This window comes from Balearica regulorum, chromosome 35 (genome assembly GCF_011004875.1).
Source record: "Balearica regulorum gibbericeps isolate bBalReg1 chromosome 35, bBalReg1.pri, whole genome shotgun sequence".
Classification (NCBI taxonomy): Eukaryota; Metazoa; Chordata; class Aves; order Gruiformes; family Gruidae; genus Balearica; species Balearica regulorum.
Window position 1 is genome coordinate 294,752 of NC_046218.1, and position 15,586 is coordinate 310,337.

At 64.6% G+C, this 15,586-nt stretch overlaps 1 protein-coding gene across 2 annotated transcripts; it reads left to right on the forward strand.

The window, feature by feature from the left end:
• Positions 1–672: 672 nt before the first annotated feature.
• Positions 673–15,318, forward strand: KDM5C (lysine demethylase 5C). 2 transcript variants are annotated; one of them, XM_075738696.1, is made up of 27 exons: positions 673–1,663; positions 3,298–3,375; positions 3,470–3,592; positions 3,679–3,849; positions 3,954–4,088; positions 4,165–4,288; positions 4,395–4,579; positions 4,696–4,854; positions 5,127–5,246; positions 5,337–5,495; positions 5,575–5,756; positions 6,230–6,392; positions 6,473–6,592; positions 6,835–7,029; positions 7,141–7,322; positions 7,759–7,883; positions 7,993–8,140; positions 8,848–8,944; positions 9,053–9,411; positions 9,626–9,764; positions 9,863–10,042; positions 10,138–10,272; positions 10,398–10,922; positions 11,040–11,097; positions 12,352–12,551; positions 13,900–14,085; positions 14,809–15,318. In XM_075738696.1, the coding sequence occupies exons 1-27, from the start codon at positions 1,019–1,021 to the stop codon at positions 14,815–14,817; spliced, it is 4,902 nt and encodes a 1,633-aa protein (XP_075594811.1). In that variant the 5' UTR covers positions 673–1,018; the 3' UTR covers positions 14,818–15,318. The 2 variants fall into 2 exon arrangements, with proteins under 2 accessions (XP_075594811.1, XP_075594812.1); XM_075738697.1 differs by having other exon boundaries at positions 3,957–4,088.
• The last annotated feature ends 268 nt before the right edge of the window (positions 15,319–15,586 follow it).

Genomic DNA, 15,586 nt, shown 5'->3' on the forward strand with positions numbered 1-15,586 from the left:
ATGGCCCTGAGTCTATAGGGGCTGTGATGGGGACCCTGGGGCTATAGGGCCTATAGCGGCTATAGGGGCCGTGATGGGGACCCTGGGGCTATAGGGCCTATAGCGGCTATAGGGGCCGTGATGGGGACCCTGGGGCTATAGGGCCTATAGGGGCCGTGATGGGGACCCTGGGGCTATAGGGCCTATAGCTGCTATAGGTGCCGCCGGATGGGGCGGGGCGACTGCCTTAGCCCCGCCCACGCGTCGGGCCAATCTTCGCCGTGGCCCCGCCCCTCACCCCGCCCCTCCACCCCGCGGGCGGCCGGGCGGCGCATGCGCGCTGTTCCCCTTTAAACGTGCACAAGAAGCTCCGGCTCCTCCGCTGACCCAGCCGCGGAGGCGAGCCGAAGGCGAAGATCCCTCCGCCGCGGGAGGGGGCGGAGCCTAGGGACTATTTCCTCTTCTCTCCTCCCGCCACGCCGCCTCCCGCCGGCCAAGCGGCGGTGGTGGGGGTGGGGGTGTCTCCCGCTTTCCCTTTTCGCGCTTTCGCAGCCGGTTGCGGCGTCGTCTCCGCGCTCGGCGCCCTCCCTTATCGAGGCGGAAGGAGACAGCGCCGTGAGGAGAGCCGCAGTACCGCCCGAAGCTGTGTGCACTCCCGCGCCTGCGCAGTGTGTGCGTGCGCGCGGGGCGGGGGGGGGGGGGGGCCGAGAGGAGGAGGGAACCCAAGATGGCGGCGGCGGCCCGGCCGGGAGGACCGGGCAGGCCTCGGGCTTGAAGCGGGCGGATCGCGGGGCCGGTGGGGGCCGCTTATCGCGGCTAGGCGGCGGCGGGGCCGGGGGGGACCGGCTGAGCAGGTCGGCGGATTAACCCTGGTGCTCTCGTCCCCCCCCTTTCCCCGTGTCTTGGGGAGGGGGGGGCGGCCCGGGGGCCTGTGAGGGGGCGGCCCGAGGGCCTGTGAGGGGGCGGCGGGGGCCTCCATGGCCCCCTGAGGGGGTCCCCCGCGGGTAGCGAGGGAACCCCTTCCCCTCGGTTGGGGAGGATGGAAGAGGGGGAGCAGCAGCGCGGAGGGGGCGGTTGGGCCGAGTGGGGGCCCGCCCCGGGGGGGTCCCCGCCTTGGGGCACCCCCCCACCGCCTGAGGGGGACGAGGAGGTAAAACGGGGCCGCGGTGGGGAGTGGGGGCGTACGGAGCCCACCGGAGAAGCCGTTCCCCCTCGACCGGCTGCCACCCCCCTTAAAACCGCGGGGGAGGAGAGGGCCGCGGCCACCCCTCGCCCCCCCAAAACCGGTGGGGAGCCGCGGGTTAAAGGCGGGGGGACCGGCAAGGGACCCGGTGGGCGTCCCCCGGGTGAGGAGCGAAGCCCCCGTAAGACCCCAGAAGAACGAGGGGCCCGGAGCGGGGATCGCCCAGGCCCTGAGGAGAAGGCCCGGAGGCCTTTTGGGGGTCCCCGTAGTGGAGGGGAAGCCCCTCGGGGTCCCTCCACCGTTGGGGAACAGCGGGGCGAATGGGGGACGCCTTGGTTATCGGTGACCGGTGAACTGGAACCCCCCGAGGACTTTTTACCCCCCCCCGAATGTCCCGTTTTTGAGCCCAGCTGGGCCGAATTCAGCGACCCCCTGGGTTACATCGCCAAGATCCGCCCCATCGCCGAGAAAAGCGGCATCTGCAAGATCCGACCCCCGGCTGTGAGTACGGGGGCGGGGGGGGGCTCCGGCCCCGGGGAGGGGGTGGTTGGGTGAAAGGGATTAGGGGTTGGGGGGGGGAGAGGGGGGGTCACCACCCCCCCACCCAGCAACTGGGGGTCACTGCCAGTGACCCCAGGTCACTACCCCACTCTTGGGGGGCAGTATCTTCCTATTTAGGGGGTTTAATTGTCCCCCCCCCCCGGAGGTAACTTCCCATTTAGGAGGGTGAATTGTTCCTTTGGGTGGGGGTACCATCCTATTTACGGGGGTCAGTTGCCCCCAGGGGGGTGTCAGTCCATTTAGGGGGGGTTGATTGCCCCCCCGGGGGGGTATATTCCTATTTAGAGGGGGTTAGTTGCCCCCTTGGGGGGGTAATTCCCCTTTAGGGGGGGTAAATTGCTCCCCTGGGGGGGGGTGTAATTCCCCCCCCCCCCCGGCTAAATGTCCCCACGCTCCTGCTGCGTCCTGGGTGTAAATACCCGCTCGGGTGGGTAAATACCCCCAGCGCTGCTACACGGGGGAGGGGGGGAAATAACCTGGGGGGGGTGTCTGTGTGTAAATATCCCCTTGTTTTGGGGTGAATATGTGAGCTATAGGGGTTCGGACATGCTTGGCTGGGGAGGGGAATACCCACCCGGTTTGGGGGGTAAATCCCTAAGTGGGGGGGGGTAAGTACCCCCCCGACGTGGGGTAAATAACCCCCCCCCCAGGCTGAGGGGGTGCCCGTGGGCCGGGGAATCCCCGCTGGGGCTGGATTTTGGGGGTGTTGCACAATCCAGACCCGGGGGGGGGGGCAAGGGCCCCCTCATTTCCTCCCCCCCCCCCCCAGGTAAGGCCCCTCGCCCATCTGCCTTGTGCTGGATGGGGGGGGCTGATCCCAAGGAATTTAGGGTGTCCCTAAGGGATTGAGGGGGATAATTCTTGATGGTGGGGGGGTGTCTGTGTGTGTGTGTGTCCCCCTCCATGCCGGCCCTCACAACAACAACAGTGACACGGCCAATATGGCTGCCACCGCCGAGCCTTTGTCTGGCAAGCGGCAGGGGGGAGCCCGGCCGGAGCCGGGGGGGTCCCCAGGTCGAGCAGTGCCCCTTGAGGGAAGGCTCCCCTAAAGAGGGGGGGACGACACTGGGGGGCTGAAGCCCCCCCCATCCCCGCCAACCTCGCTCCCGCTTGTTGCCCCTCCTTCATAGCTTGTTTCTTGGGGTTTTTTTTTGGGGGGGAGAGGGGGGTCGCATCGTGTTCCTGCTGGGGGGGGGCCTTTATCCCCCTTTTCCAATTTGGGGAGGCCCTGGCTTTCTTTTTTTGGGGGACACACACACACGACGGCAACGACAGGCTGATCCGGTCCCCCCAGCTCGACGGGGTGGAGAAGGGCTTCCGGGGAGGGCTGGGCCCGGCCGCGCTGGCGTCACCGGCTCCCCGCGTGGGCCCCCCCCAACATGGGGTGCACACCGCGAGGTGCCCCCCCCCCGATGGGGGAGCTGTGCAGCCGGGGTGCCCCCAAACCCAGATTTTGGGGTGCATGTGGCCATGTGTGTTCCCCCACCACCACCCTTGGGGTTCCACCTGCCTGTGTAGGAAGTGGGGGGCGGGGGGGGGGGTCGTCGCTGCTAACCCCCCCCTCATCTTCCCAGGACTGGCAGCCCCCCTTCGCCGTGGAGGTGGACAACTTCAGGTTTACCCCTCGCATCCAACGCCTCAACGAACTAGAGGTGAGTGGGAGGGAGCCCCTTCCCCAACTGATTTCGGGGTGCGCACAGGGCTCGCTCCCCCACCCTCCCCCCATTTTGCCCCCCTCCCTGGCAGGCGCAGACCCGGGTGAAGCTGAACTACCTGGACCAGATCGCCAAGTTTTGGGAAATCCAGGGTTCCTCGCTCAAGATCCCCAACGTTGAGCGACGCATCCTCGACCTCTACAGCCTCAGCAAGGTCTGGGGGTGCATCGAGAGGTGTGGGGGGGTGGGATTCAGATGATTTGGGGGTGCTTTATCTGTGTTTTTTCCCTCTGCTCCAAGGTGGTGATGGAGGAAGGGGGGTACGAGGCCATCTGCAAGGACCGGCGGTGGGCTCGGGTGGCCCAACGCCTCGCTTACCCCTCGGGGAAGAACATCGGCTCGTTGTTGCGCGCCCACTACGAGCGCATCATCTACCCCTACGAGATGTACCAGTCGGGGGCCAACCTGGTGGTGAGAAAAACAGGGTGATTTGGGGGGGGGGGGAACCCCAACCCAGAGGAGGCGCGGGGGGGTGCCACGGGGGTGCCGCCTCCACACGCTGAGGATCTCTTCAGCAGTGCAACACGCGGCCCTTTGAGAGCGAGGAGAAGGATCGGGAGTACAAACCCCACAGCATCCCGCTGCGCCAGTCCGTCCAGCCCTCCAAGTTCAACAGCTACGGCCGTCGGGCTAAACGCTTGCAGCAGGAGGTGAGAACCCCCCAAAAAACACCCTCACACACACCTTAAATTTAGGGGACCTCCCTCTGACTTTGCTATCCCGTAGCCGGAACCGACGGAAGAAGACATCGAGAAAAACCCGGAGCTGAAGAAATTGCAGATCTACGGTGCCGGCCCCAAAATGTTGGGTTTGGGGCTGGTGGCCAAAGACAAGACCCTGCGTAAGAAAGGTAATGGGGGGGGGAACCCCACCCTGGGGCAACTTGGGGGGCACAGGGGAGTGTCTGTGACCCCCCCTGAAATGTTTTATGACCGTCCCTATTCTTCACCCCGCAGATAAAGAAGGTCCCGAGTGTCCCCCCACGGTTGTGGTGAAGGAGGAACCGGTGGCACCCGAGACCAAGGTGGAGCCGGCGTCTCCCCGCGCTTACCTGGAGGGGAAGGAGGAGCTGCGGCACAGCCCCGAGCCCTGCACCAAAATGACCATGCGCCTGCGCCGCAGCCACAGCAACAGCCAATTCGTAAGTACCCTGTGCCGCGGGGGGGCGCGACGACGCCGTGGGGGTCGCGACGCCATGGGGCAGAGGCCCCCCCGTCCTCCCCTTCTCCGTCCTCAACCCCTTCCGCCTTTCTCCAGGTTGATTCCTACATCTGCCGGATCTGCTCGCGGGGGGACGAGGATGACAAACTGCTGCTCTGCGACGGCTGCGACGACAATTACCACATTTTCTGCCTCCTCCCGCCCCTGCCCGAAATCCCCAAGGGCATCTGGCGCTGCCCGAAATGCGTCATGGCGGTGAGGACGGAAGGGGACGTGGGGTCCCCCCCGTTAAACACTCGTGGCGCGCTCTGGACCCCCCATCTTGCGTCGTGTCCCGTCTGCAGGGCTGGGGACCCCCCTCTTTGGGGTTAAGGCCCCCCACGTGATGTCTGCGGGGCCACGTCCCGTCCCATCTGGGGTGTCGGGGACCCCCGCGTCACATCAGTGGGCTTGGGGACCCCCACCCTGACCCCCTCCTCATCCCTTTTTTTTTTTTTTAATTATTTTTTTTTTTTTTTTAATGCCAGGAATGCAAGCGACCACCGGAAGCTTTTGGCTTTGAGCAGGCGACGCGGGAATACACCCTGCAGAGCTTCGGGGAGATGGCCGACTCCTTCAAAGCTGACTACTTCAACATGCCCGTCCACGTGAGTACCCCCAGAACCCCACGGGGACCCCCGTGAGCCCCCCCACAAGTCCCTAATGCCCCCCCGTTCTTTTTTCCTCCCCCCCCCAAGATGGTCCCCACGGAGCTGGTGGAGAAGGAATTTTGGCGGCTGGTGAACAGCATCGAGGAGGACGTGACGGTGGAGTACGGCGCCGATATCCACTCCAAGGAATTCGGCAGTGGTTTTCCCATCAGCGACGGCAAAAGGAAGCTCTCACCGGAGGAGGAGGTGAGGAAGAACCCCGTTTCGCCCGCGGGGGTGTCACCCGTCGAGGTGGGTGACGGCTGTCCTTAATGTCCTTCGTTAGGAGTACGCCGGCAGCGGTTGGAACCTGAACGTGATGCCGGTGTTGAAACAATCGGTGCTGTGCCACATCAATGCCGATATTTCGGGGATGAAGGTGCCGTGGCTCTACGTGGGGATGGTCTTCTCCGCCTTCTGCTGGCACATCGAGGACCACTGGAGCTACTCCATCAACTACCTCCACTGGTGGGGTTTGGGGTGATCCTGGGAGATGTCCTGGGGTGGGAGGAGGGGTTTTGGGGTGCCTCTGACCTCATCCCCGCACCCAGAGTTGAGCCTGAGGTTGGGTTATGGGGTGAGAGGAAGTTTTTGAGGTGCTGTGACCCCCCGCCAGGGTCAAGCTCACGATGCGGTATGGGGTTGGAGAAGGTTTTTTGGGGTGCCCTGACCTTATCCACCCGCCCAGGGGTGAACCTGGACGTAGAACAGGGCGGGAGGGGGGGTTTTTGGGGTACCCCGTTCCCCTCAGGGGTGAGCCCAAGCCCTGGCAGAGGACAGGAGGATGACTTTTGGGGTACCCCTAACCCCGTGCCCCCCTCAGGGGTGAGCCCAAGACATGATACAGAGCGGGAGGAAGTTTTAGGGTGAGCCCAAACCCTGTTGGAGGTCAGGAGGATGGTTTTTGGGGTACCCCGACCCTGTACCCCCCCTTCCTCCAGGGGTGAGCCCAAGACGTGGTACGGGGTCCCCTCCTTTGCGGCGGAGCACCTGGAAGAGGTGATGAAGAAGCTGACGCCGGAGCTCTTCGAAAGCCAGCCCGACCTGCTCCACCAGCTCGTCACCCTCATGAACCCCAACACCCTCATGGCCCACGGCGTCCCTGTGAGTATCGAGGTCCCCTCAGTGCCCCCCCCAAAAATCTTTACCGCCCCCTCCTCACCCCAAATTTTGTCCCTTTTTAGGTCGTACGGACCAACCAGTGCGCCGGCGAGTTCGTCATCACCTTCCCCCGGGCGTACCACAGTGGTTTCAACCAGGGTTACAACTTCGCCGAGGCCGTCAACTTCTGCACTGCCGACTGGGTGAGCTGCCTGCACCCCCAAAATCTGGACCCCCAAAATCCAGGCCAAACCCCAAATTTGGGCTGGGCGCTCCTCGGGGTGGAGGATGCTTGGGGAACTCCAAGCATCGAGCCGGGATTTTTGGGGTGCCGTTGCCATTTGAGCTGGGTATGCCCAGCTCCATCTGGGGATGCATTTTGGGGTGCGGGGGGGATCCCCTAAATTCAGGAGCCCCCCCCCTTAACGCCCGGCGTTGCCCGCAGCTGCCCGCCGGCAGGCAGTGCATCGAGCACTACCGTCGTTTGCGACGTTACTGCGTCTTCTCCCATGAGGAACTCATCTGTAAGATGGCGGCTTGCCCCGAAAAGCTGGACCTCAACTTGGCGGCCGCCGTTCACAAAGAAATGTTCGTCCTGGTGCAGGAGGAACGTAAACTCCGCAAAGCTCTGCTGGAAAAGGTGTGTGTGGGGGGGAAACACCGAGGGGCGCGGGGACCCCAAAATATTAGAGGGGGGGGGGTTGCGTTGAGCACCACGACGGTGTTTTTATGGGTTTTTTTCTCTCCCCAGGGTATCACGGAGGCGGAGCGGGAAGCTTTCGAGCTGCTCCCCGACGACGAGCGGCAGTGCGATAAATGTAAGACGACGTGTTTTTTGTCGGCACTGGCTTGTTACGATTGTCCCCAGTGCCTCGTCTGCCTCTACCACATGGACGATCTCTGCAAGTGCCCCCGCAGCAAGCAGTACCTCCGGTAAGGGAGGGGGCCCCCGCTTGTTTTTTTGAGGGGGAGGGTGCCGTGTAGGGGGGTTTGGGCATGGTTTTGGGGTGCTGCGGGCCTTGGTGGGTCTGTAAGAAGGGATGTGGGGTGCATTTGGGGGTGCTGGGGGTGTTGGTGTGCCCCTGGGGGGGACGTGGGTAGGGTTTGGAGGTGCTGGGGGCGTCGGTGTGCCCCAGGGGGGGATGTGGGTAGAATTTGGGGGTGCTGAGGGTTGTGGTGTGCCCCTGGGGACACACATAGGGATGATTTGGGGGTTCTGTTGCACCCCTCATGCTGGCGGGGGGGTCCGATTTGCTCCTGCCATACCCTTGGGGTGGATCCTGGGCCCCTGATGACTTCGCAGCCCCTGTGGCCCCCCCAAAAACCCCTTGCTGACCCCCCCAAAACCCCTCGCTGATGGCCTCCCCAGGTACCGCTACACGCTGGACGAGCTGCCGGCCATGCTGCACAAGCTGAAGGTGCGAGCCGAGTCCTTCGACACCTGGGCCAACAAAGTCCGCATCGCGCTGGAGGTGGAGGATGGCCGCAAGCGGAGTGAGTCGGGGGACAGATCGGGGCTGGGAGGGGGGGAAAAAGGGGATTTTTGGGGAGCTCGGAGGGGTTTTGGGGTACAGCCCTGACCCCCCCGGCTGTGCCCGGCCAGCGCTGGAGGAGCTGCGGGCGCTGGAGTCGGAGGCGCGGGAGCGCAAATTCCCCGAGAACGAGCTGCTGCATCGGCTCAAGGGTTGCCTGAGTCAGGCCGAGCGCTGCGTTTCCGAGGCCCTGGGGCTCATCAGCTCCCAGGAGACCGGGTGAGTGTCCCCCGTGTCCCCGGGGTGAGCGTCCCCCGTGTCCCCAGCAGCTCCCTGTCACCATCCCGGCTCCTCCTCCTCATCCCCGTGTCCCTGTTGTGTTGCTTTGGGCTACTGCCAGTCTCGTGTCCTGTCCCCCAACCACCCCCATGTCCCTGTCCTGTCCTGTCCCCTCATCCCCTATCCTGTCCCCCGTGGGCCCCAGCCACCCCCGTGTCCCCATCCTGTCCCCGCATCCCCTATCCTGTCCCCTGTGGGCCACTCCTGTGTCCCTTTCCTGTCCCCCGTGGACCCCAGCCAGCTACCCCCGTGTTCCCCCATCCTATCCCCTGTGGGTCTCAGTCACCCCCTGTGTCCCTGTCCTGTCCCCTACAGACCCCATCCCGTCCCCCAGCCCACCCCTGTGTCCCCATCCTGTCCCCTGTCCTGTCTCCTATGTCCCCCAGCCACCCCCATGTCCCCATCCTGTCCCCTCGTCCCCCATCCCATCCTCCGTGGGCCCCAGCCACCCCTGTGTCCCCGTCCTGTCCCCTCGTGTCCCCTGTGTCCCCATCCTGTCCCCTCATGTCCCCTGTCCTGTCCCCCAGCCACCCCCATGGTCCCCATCCTGCCCCTCCCTGGGGTCCCAGCCACCCCCCCCACCGTGTCCCCCCCAACCCCGTCCCTAACGGTCACCCCGGGAGTGACGTACCCCCCCGCGACCGCAGGGTACCAGCGCCCTCGCTGACGGTGGAGGAGCTCCGCGCCTTCCTGGAGCAGATGAACCAGCTGCCCTGCGTCATGCACCAGATCGGCGAGGTGCAGGTAAGTTTAAGGGGTGCCCCCCCATCCGTGTCGCCCCCCCCCACTTCCTTGGGGAAAGAGATGTGATGTCACTCATGCTGTCACCCCCTTATTTTTTTTTATTTTTAGACCTTGCTGGAGCGCGTGGAGGCCTTCCAAGCGGAGGCGCGGGCAGCGCTGGAATCTGCCCCGCCGGGACAGGGGGCTTTGCGGGGATTGCTGGAGCGAGGAGCCCGGTTGGGCGTGGAGGTGCCGGAAAGTCGACGTTTGGAACGACAAGTGGCCCAGGCCGCTTGGTTAGAGGAGGTGACGGCCACCCTGCGGTCCCCTCGCGCTCGTGTCCCCCTCCCCGTCATGAGGGGTCTCATCCAGGCCGGCCGTACCGTCGCCCCCAGCCCGGCCGTGGACGTGGCCATGGCGGAGCTGCAGGAGCTGCTCACCATCGCTCAGCGCTGGGAGGAGAAAGCTCAGATGTGCTTGGAGGCCAGGTCAGGATGCGACCCCGCAGCGGGAGGGCTGCACCCTGGGGTGTGGAGGGGCTGGGGGCTGCCCCCCCCCCCCCGTGTTCCCCGGAGCAGGGATAAAGGGTTGGAGTTTGGCTGCTTCTGTTCCCAAGGGAAACCGGGCCCATTTTGGGGGGGTCTTTGGGATCTTGGGGGGGCCGAGCGGCCAAAAACCTGGGTTCTCACCCCCTCCCCGCAGGCAGAAGCACCCCCCGGCCACGCTGGCTGCCATCATCAAGGAAGCGGAAAACATCCCGGCTCTCCTGCCCAACATCCAGGCGCTGAAAGAAGCCCTGGCCAAAGCCCGCGCCTGGATCGCCGACGTGGAGGAGATCCAGGTGGGCTCCGGGGAACCCCCTTTTACCCTGGGGCAGGGGGGGCTTTTAAAACACACCCCCCCTTCCCTTTATCTCACCCCCGCGTCCTCCCCTCGTAGAACGGCGACCACTACCCCTGCCTGGATGATCTGGAGGGGTTGGTGGCGGTGGGTCGGGACCTACCGGTGCGGCTAGAGGAGCTGCGGCAACTGGAGGTGCAGGTCGGCACGGCTCATTCCTGGCGGGATAAAGCTTCCCGTACCTTCCTGAAGAAGAATTCCTGCTACACTTTGTTGGAGGTAGGCGATGGGGAGAAGGGGAGGGTGTGATAAGGATTTTAGGCCGGGGGGGAGGCGGCCAGGGGACTGCGCTGACCCCCTCGACGTCCCCGTAGGTGCTGTGTCCCTGCGCCGACGCCGGCTCTGACAGCAGCAAGCGGCTGAAGTGGCGGCAGGAGCCGGGGCTTTACAAACTGGACGCCGAGAGCTTGGGGCTGTCGGCTCAGGATCTCCGCGATCCCGGTGCTGTGGTGAGCAGCGGGGGTGTTTTTTTTTGAGGTGGGGGGCACCCCACATCCCCCCCACTGCTCACGTCCCGTCCCCTGTCCCGTCCCCCCCCTTTTTTTTTGTTCTTTCCCCCCACCCCGTTCCCCAGATCGTGGCGTTTAAAGAAGGGGAGCAGAAAGAAAAGGAGGGGATGCTCCGGCTACGCCACGCCAACGCCCAAAAAGCCGCGCCGCCTCTCCCGGGTCCCGGACCACCATCTTGCGTCTGCGGGCAACCTGCGAGCCCCGGCATGCTGCAGTGCCAGCTCTGCCGGGACTGGTTTCACGGCGCTTGCGTAGCCTGGCCCCGTTTGGGTTCTCAAAAACCCTCTCCGGCTTGGTGGGAGTGGGACGCCAAATTTCTCTGCCCTCTTTGCCAACGATCGCGGCGTCCTCGTTTGGAAACCATCTTGGCGTTGTTGGTGGCTCTTCAGAAGTTGCCCGTTCGATTGCCGGAGGGCGAAGCTTTGCAGTGTTTGACCGAACGAGCCATCACTTGGCAGGATCGCGCCCGTCAGCTCCTCGCTTCTCCCGACGTAGCCGGCCCTTTGGAACGTTTGGCGGCTCTTCGGCATCGGCTGCACGGGGACGGGACCGGCGCTTTGCGGGAAACCAGTCGCAACGAGCAGACCAAGGTTTGGGGGGGGGGGGGGGGGGGGGGAGGGGTTTTTGGGGTGCTGGGGGCAGATTTTGGGGGCTGGGGGAGGTAAATTTTTCCGCCCCCGATTAAAGGCCGTGTCCTTCCTCCCCAGGTGTCGGTGGAGAACGGCGATGCCCCCAGCCCGGAGAAGAACGGTCCCCTGCCCTCGGGTGAGTGGGATTTTGGGGGGGGAGCTTTGAGGGGGGGGGGGTTGGTGGATCCCCCTGGGAGGAGCGGGGGGCTGCTGGGATCCACCGGATCCCCCGGGGAGCTCACCTGAGTGCGGGGGGGGATCCTGCCCGTCTGTAGGGTTCACGTAAGATCCCGCTGCAGGGCTCACGTGTGGGATTCCTGAAGTCCTGTAGATCCCGTGCGAGTACGGGGAGGTCGCTAGGGGATCAACTGGATCCCTAACGGGTTTAAAGAGAGGGTGGGGACAGGGGACACGAGTGGGGCTCTGCCACAGGCCCCCTGAGCGCATGAGCCAAGCCCCGGAGGATCCAGTAGATCCTGTGTGAGCGTGGGGGTGGGTGGGTGCTGGGGGGACTCCAGGGCTCCCACGTGATGCTGGGGGACCCAGTGGATCCCACATGACGCCCATGGCTCCCTTGTGAGCGGGGGGGAATTGGGGGATCCAGTGGCTCCCTCGTCAGTACAGGGGGCACTGGGACTCCAGGGATCCCATGTGAGCCCTATAGATCCCTCAGCAGGACCAGGATAACGTGGGACTCCAGGGATCCCATGTGAACCCCGTAAGATCCCACGTGGTGCTGGGACCCCGGTGGATCCCATACGATTACAGCGGCCGCTGTGGGACTCCAGGGAGCCTCTGTGAGCCCTGTAGATCCCTCTGTGAGCCCTATAGATCCCTTGTACGAGGGCAACGTGGGACTCCAGGGATCCCACATGGTGCTGGGACCCAGTGGATCCCTCTGTGAGATCTATAGATCCCTTGTACTATGACAAGACGTGGATCCCACATGAACCCTGTAAGATCCCACGTGGTGCTGGGACCCAGCGGATCCCCTAAGAGTCCAGGGGCCTCTGTGAGCCCTATAGATCCCTCCGTGAGATCTATAGATCCCTTGTACTAAGACAAGGCGTGGATCCCACAGATCCCACATGGTGCTGGGACCCAGTGGATCCCGTATGAGCCCTATAGATCCCTTGTATTGGGCCAAGGCGCGAATCCCGTGGATCCCACGTGGTGCTGGGACCCAGTGGATCCCGTATGAGCCCTATAGATCCCTTGTACTGGGCCAAGGTGCGAACCCTGTGGATCCCACGCGGTGCTGGGACCCAGCGGATCCCCTACGCGCCTGGGTGGGTGGGTGGGGGGTGTGCGCGCGTCCAGCACGTTCCCCCGCGCCGCGGTGCCCCGGCGGCGTCGCGGTGCCCCCCCCGGTGACGCGGTGTCCCCTCAGAGCTGGAGGCGCTGAGCGCGGCGCTGCCGCGGCTGCAGGGCCCGGTGCTGGAGCTGGCGGAGGGGGCGCGGCGGCCGCTGGAGGAGCTGATGATGGAGGGGGACCTGCTGGAGGTGACGCTGGATGAGGCCCAGAGCATCTGGCGGTTGCTGCAGGCCGCCCGCCCGCCCCCCCTCCCGCTCTTCCGTCTCCTCCTCGAGGTATGGGGGGGGGGGGAACCCCTGAACCCCCAAAAATACCCTCTGGCCACCAGACACCCCCCACCCCACCCCTCAACCACAGAATCCCTCCAAAATGTTTCCAGGACCCCGAAAGCATCTCGGGGATCCAAAGTAGTGTGGTCCTTGGATCCCCAAAATACTTGGAGACCCTAAAACTGCCCCAAATCACCCTTAGGGACCCCAAAACTGCATTAAAGCATCCCTAGGATACCCAAAACAGCTTCAAAACACCTGCAGGACCCCAAACCTGCTTCAAAACACCCGCAGGGACCCCAAAACTGCCCTAAAGCACACCCAGGATGATGAAACTCTTCCAAAGCACCCTGGGGACCCCAGAACCCCCCCCAAAGAGTCCCCAGGACCCCAAAACTGCCCCAAACCACTTGCAGGGACCCCAGAACTGCTGTAAAACCCCCCCCCCCCCCAGGACCCCCAAAGTGCCCCAAACCACTCTTGGGACCCCAGAACCCCCAAAACAGCCCACCCTATCCCCAGGACCCTTAGAACTGCTCCAAAGCATCCCCAGGACCCCAAAACTTTCCCAAGCCCCCTCAGGGACCCCAGAACCCCCCCCCAAAATGTTCCCCAGGACCCCAAAACTCTTCTAAACCACCCTTGGGACCCCAGAACTCTAAAAACACCCCAATGTGTCCCTGGGACCCCAGAACTGCTCCAAAGAACCCCAGAGCGTCCCCAAACCACCCTGGGAACCCCATAACCCCCCCCCCCCAAAGTGTCCCCAGGACCCCAAAGATCCCCCAAACTGCCTTTGGGGACCCCAAAACTGCCCTAAGCGCCCTTGGGACCCCAGAAATGTCCGAAACCCTCCCCAGAACCCCAAAACCACCCTGACGTGTCCCCAGGACCCCCAGAACTGCTCCAAAGAGTCCCCAGGACCCCAAACCACCCCCAGGGACCCCAAAACTGCCCCCATCACCTCACAGCCACCCCAAACCGTCCCCTGGGGTCTGAGAAACGTGTCGTCCCCCCCCAAACCATCTCCACGTCTCCCATTGACCCCCCAAAACCACTCCCAAACTGCCCGGGGGGACCCCAAAACCATCCCCACGCTGCTCCCCATGCCCTATCTCAAAGTAGGGACCCCGGGGACCCCAAAACCCCCCTGGGGACCCCAAACCCATCCTTACACTCTTCCCCATGCCCTCTTCATCGAGATGGGGGTCCCCAAAATCACCTCAAACTTCCCCAGGGACCCCAAATTCCCCTTTCCCTATAACTCCTGGGGACCCCTTGAATTTGGGGGGGGGGGGTTTGTGGTGGTGTGTGTGTCACTGATGGGGGGTGTGTGTGTCCCCCCTATTCTCAGCTGGAGCAGGCGGAGCGGCGGGGGGCTCGCGCCCGTGGCCGGGACCCCGAAAGACGTCGGAAACGCCGGGTGGAGCGGGGTGACCTCCCCGCCCTGGCCAAGGAGGAGCTGGAGCCAAAGAGGAGTCGGGGTCCCGAGGGGGGGACCCCCCGGGACAGCCCCCCGCCCGGCCCCCACACCCCAGGGGTGAGTGTGGTTGGGAGGGGTGGGGGCGTACACCCTGAATTTGGGGTGGGGGGTACATGGTGGGGGGGTTGTTGGGGGGGTCCCAGGAGGAGTGGGGGGGTCCCAGGAGGAGTGGGGGGGGGTTATGGGGATGGGGGGGTCCCAAGAGGAGCATGGGGGGGGCTATGGGGTGATTTGGGGGGGGGTTATGGGGATGGGGGGGTTATGGGGATGGGGGGGTCCCAAGAGGAGCATGGGGGGGGGCTATGGGGTGATTTAGGGGGGGGTTATGGGGATGGGGGGGGTCCCAAGAGGAGCATGGGGGGGCTATGGGGTGATTTAGGGGGGGGTTATGGGGATGGGGGGGGTCCCAAGAGGAGCATGGGGGGGGGCTATGGGGTGATTTAGGGGGGGGTTATGGGGATGGGGGGGGTCTATGGGGTGACTTGGGGGGGGGGGTTATGGGGATGGGGGGTCCCAAGAGGAGCATGGGGGGGCTATGGGGTGATTTGGGGGTGTCCCAGGAGGGGAATAGTGGGAGTTATGGGGGGGGGGGGCATGCCCAATGTTGGGGGGGGCACCCCCATTTCCTGACAGCAAGGAGTGATGGGGTTACGGCCAGGAGAAACATACCCCCCCCACCCAGGGTATGGGCTCCCATGGGGTTTTGGGGTGCAGCTATGGGGTGCCCCCCCCAATCCCCTCGGTGCCCCTCCCAATCCCCTCGGTGCCCCCCCCCCCCAGGACTCGTGACGTGGAGCCCCCAGCTCGGACGGACGCGCCTGCCGGCGGTGGGGGAGGGACTGGGGGGGGCCACGCCGGGCCCCCCCACCCTGGTGCCCACAAACTCCCCCCCCAACCCCAGACTGGGGGGGCTCCCCCCCTCCCCCCCCCCCCCCCCCCGCGATGTAATTATTTGAGTTGATTTCTTTTGTATCGTTAAGTCCCCCCGGGGGGGGGGGGGGGCACACACAGAATGGGGGTCTGGGGGTCCCCCCAAACTGGGGGGGGGGGGCCAACCAGCACAGCAGGGCCAGCCACCCCACACACACACACACCCCCCCCCGCACCGGGTTTTTTATAGGATTGGGGGGGTGGGGGGGTTGGGGTTGGGGGGGGCGGATTTGGGGCCCCCCTGCCCCCCCCCCGCCGACACTAACAGTCTCGGGCTCTTTGTAGCGGGGCGGGGACAGGGGGCCTTATTTTATTGTATTATGATTTTTTTTTATTATTATTAAACTTTGGAGGCTAAAAGGGCTTTGGGTGATTGGGGGGGGGGGGGATATTAAAGCCCCCCCCAAAAAAACAACTGCGGACATGTGTCGCACTGCGCATGCGCCGCGAGGAGGGCGGGGTGGAGGCGCTGAGGTGCTTCCCCATTGGCCGCGGTCTCCGCCAATAGCGAGGCTCCGGGCAGGTGGCGGCGGCGGCGCGAGGTGGCGGCCGTTGGTTCCTCTGCTGAGTTGAGCCTGGAGCGATTCCCTCCCCGCCACAGCGGCCACCACCCTCCCCTGAGGTGAAA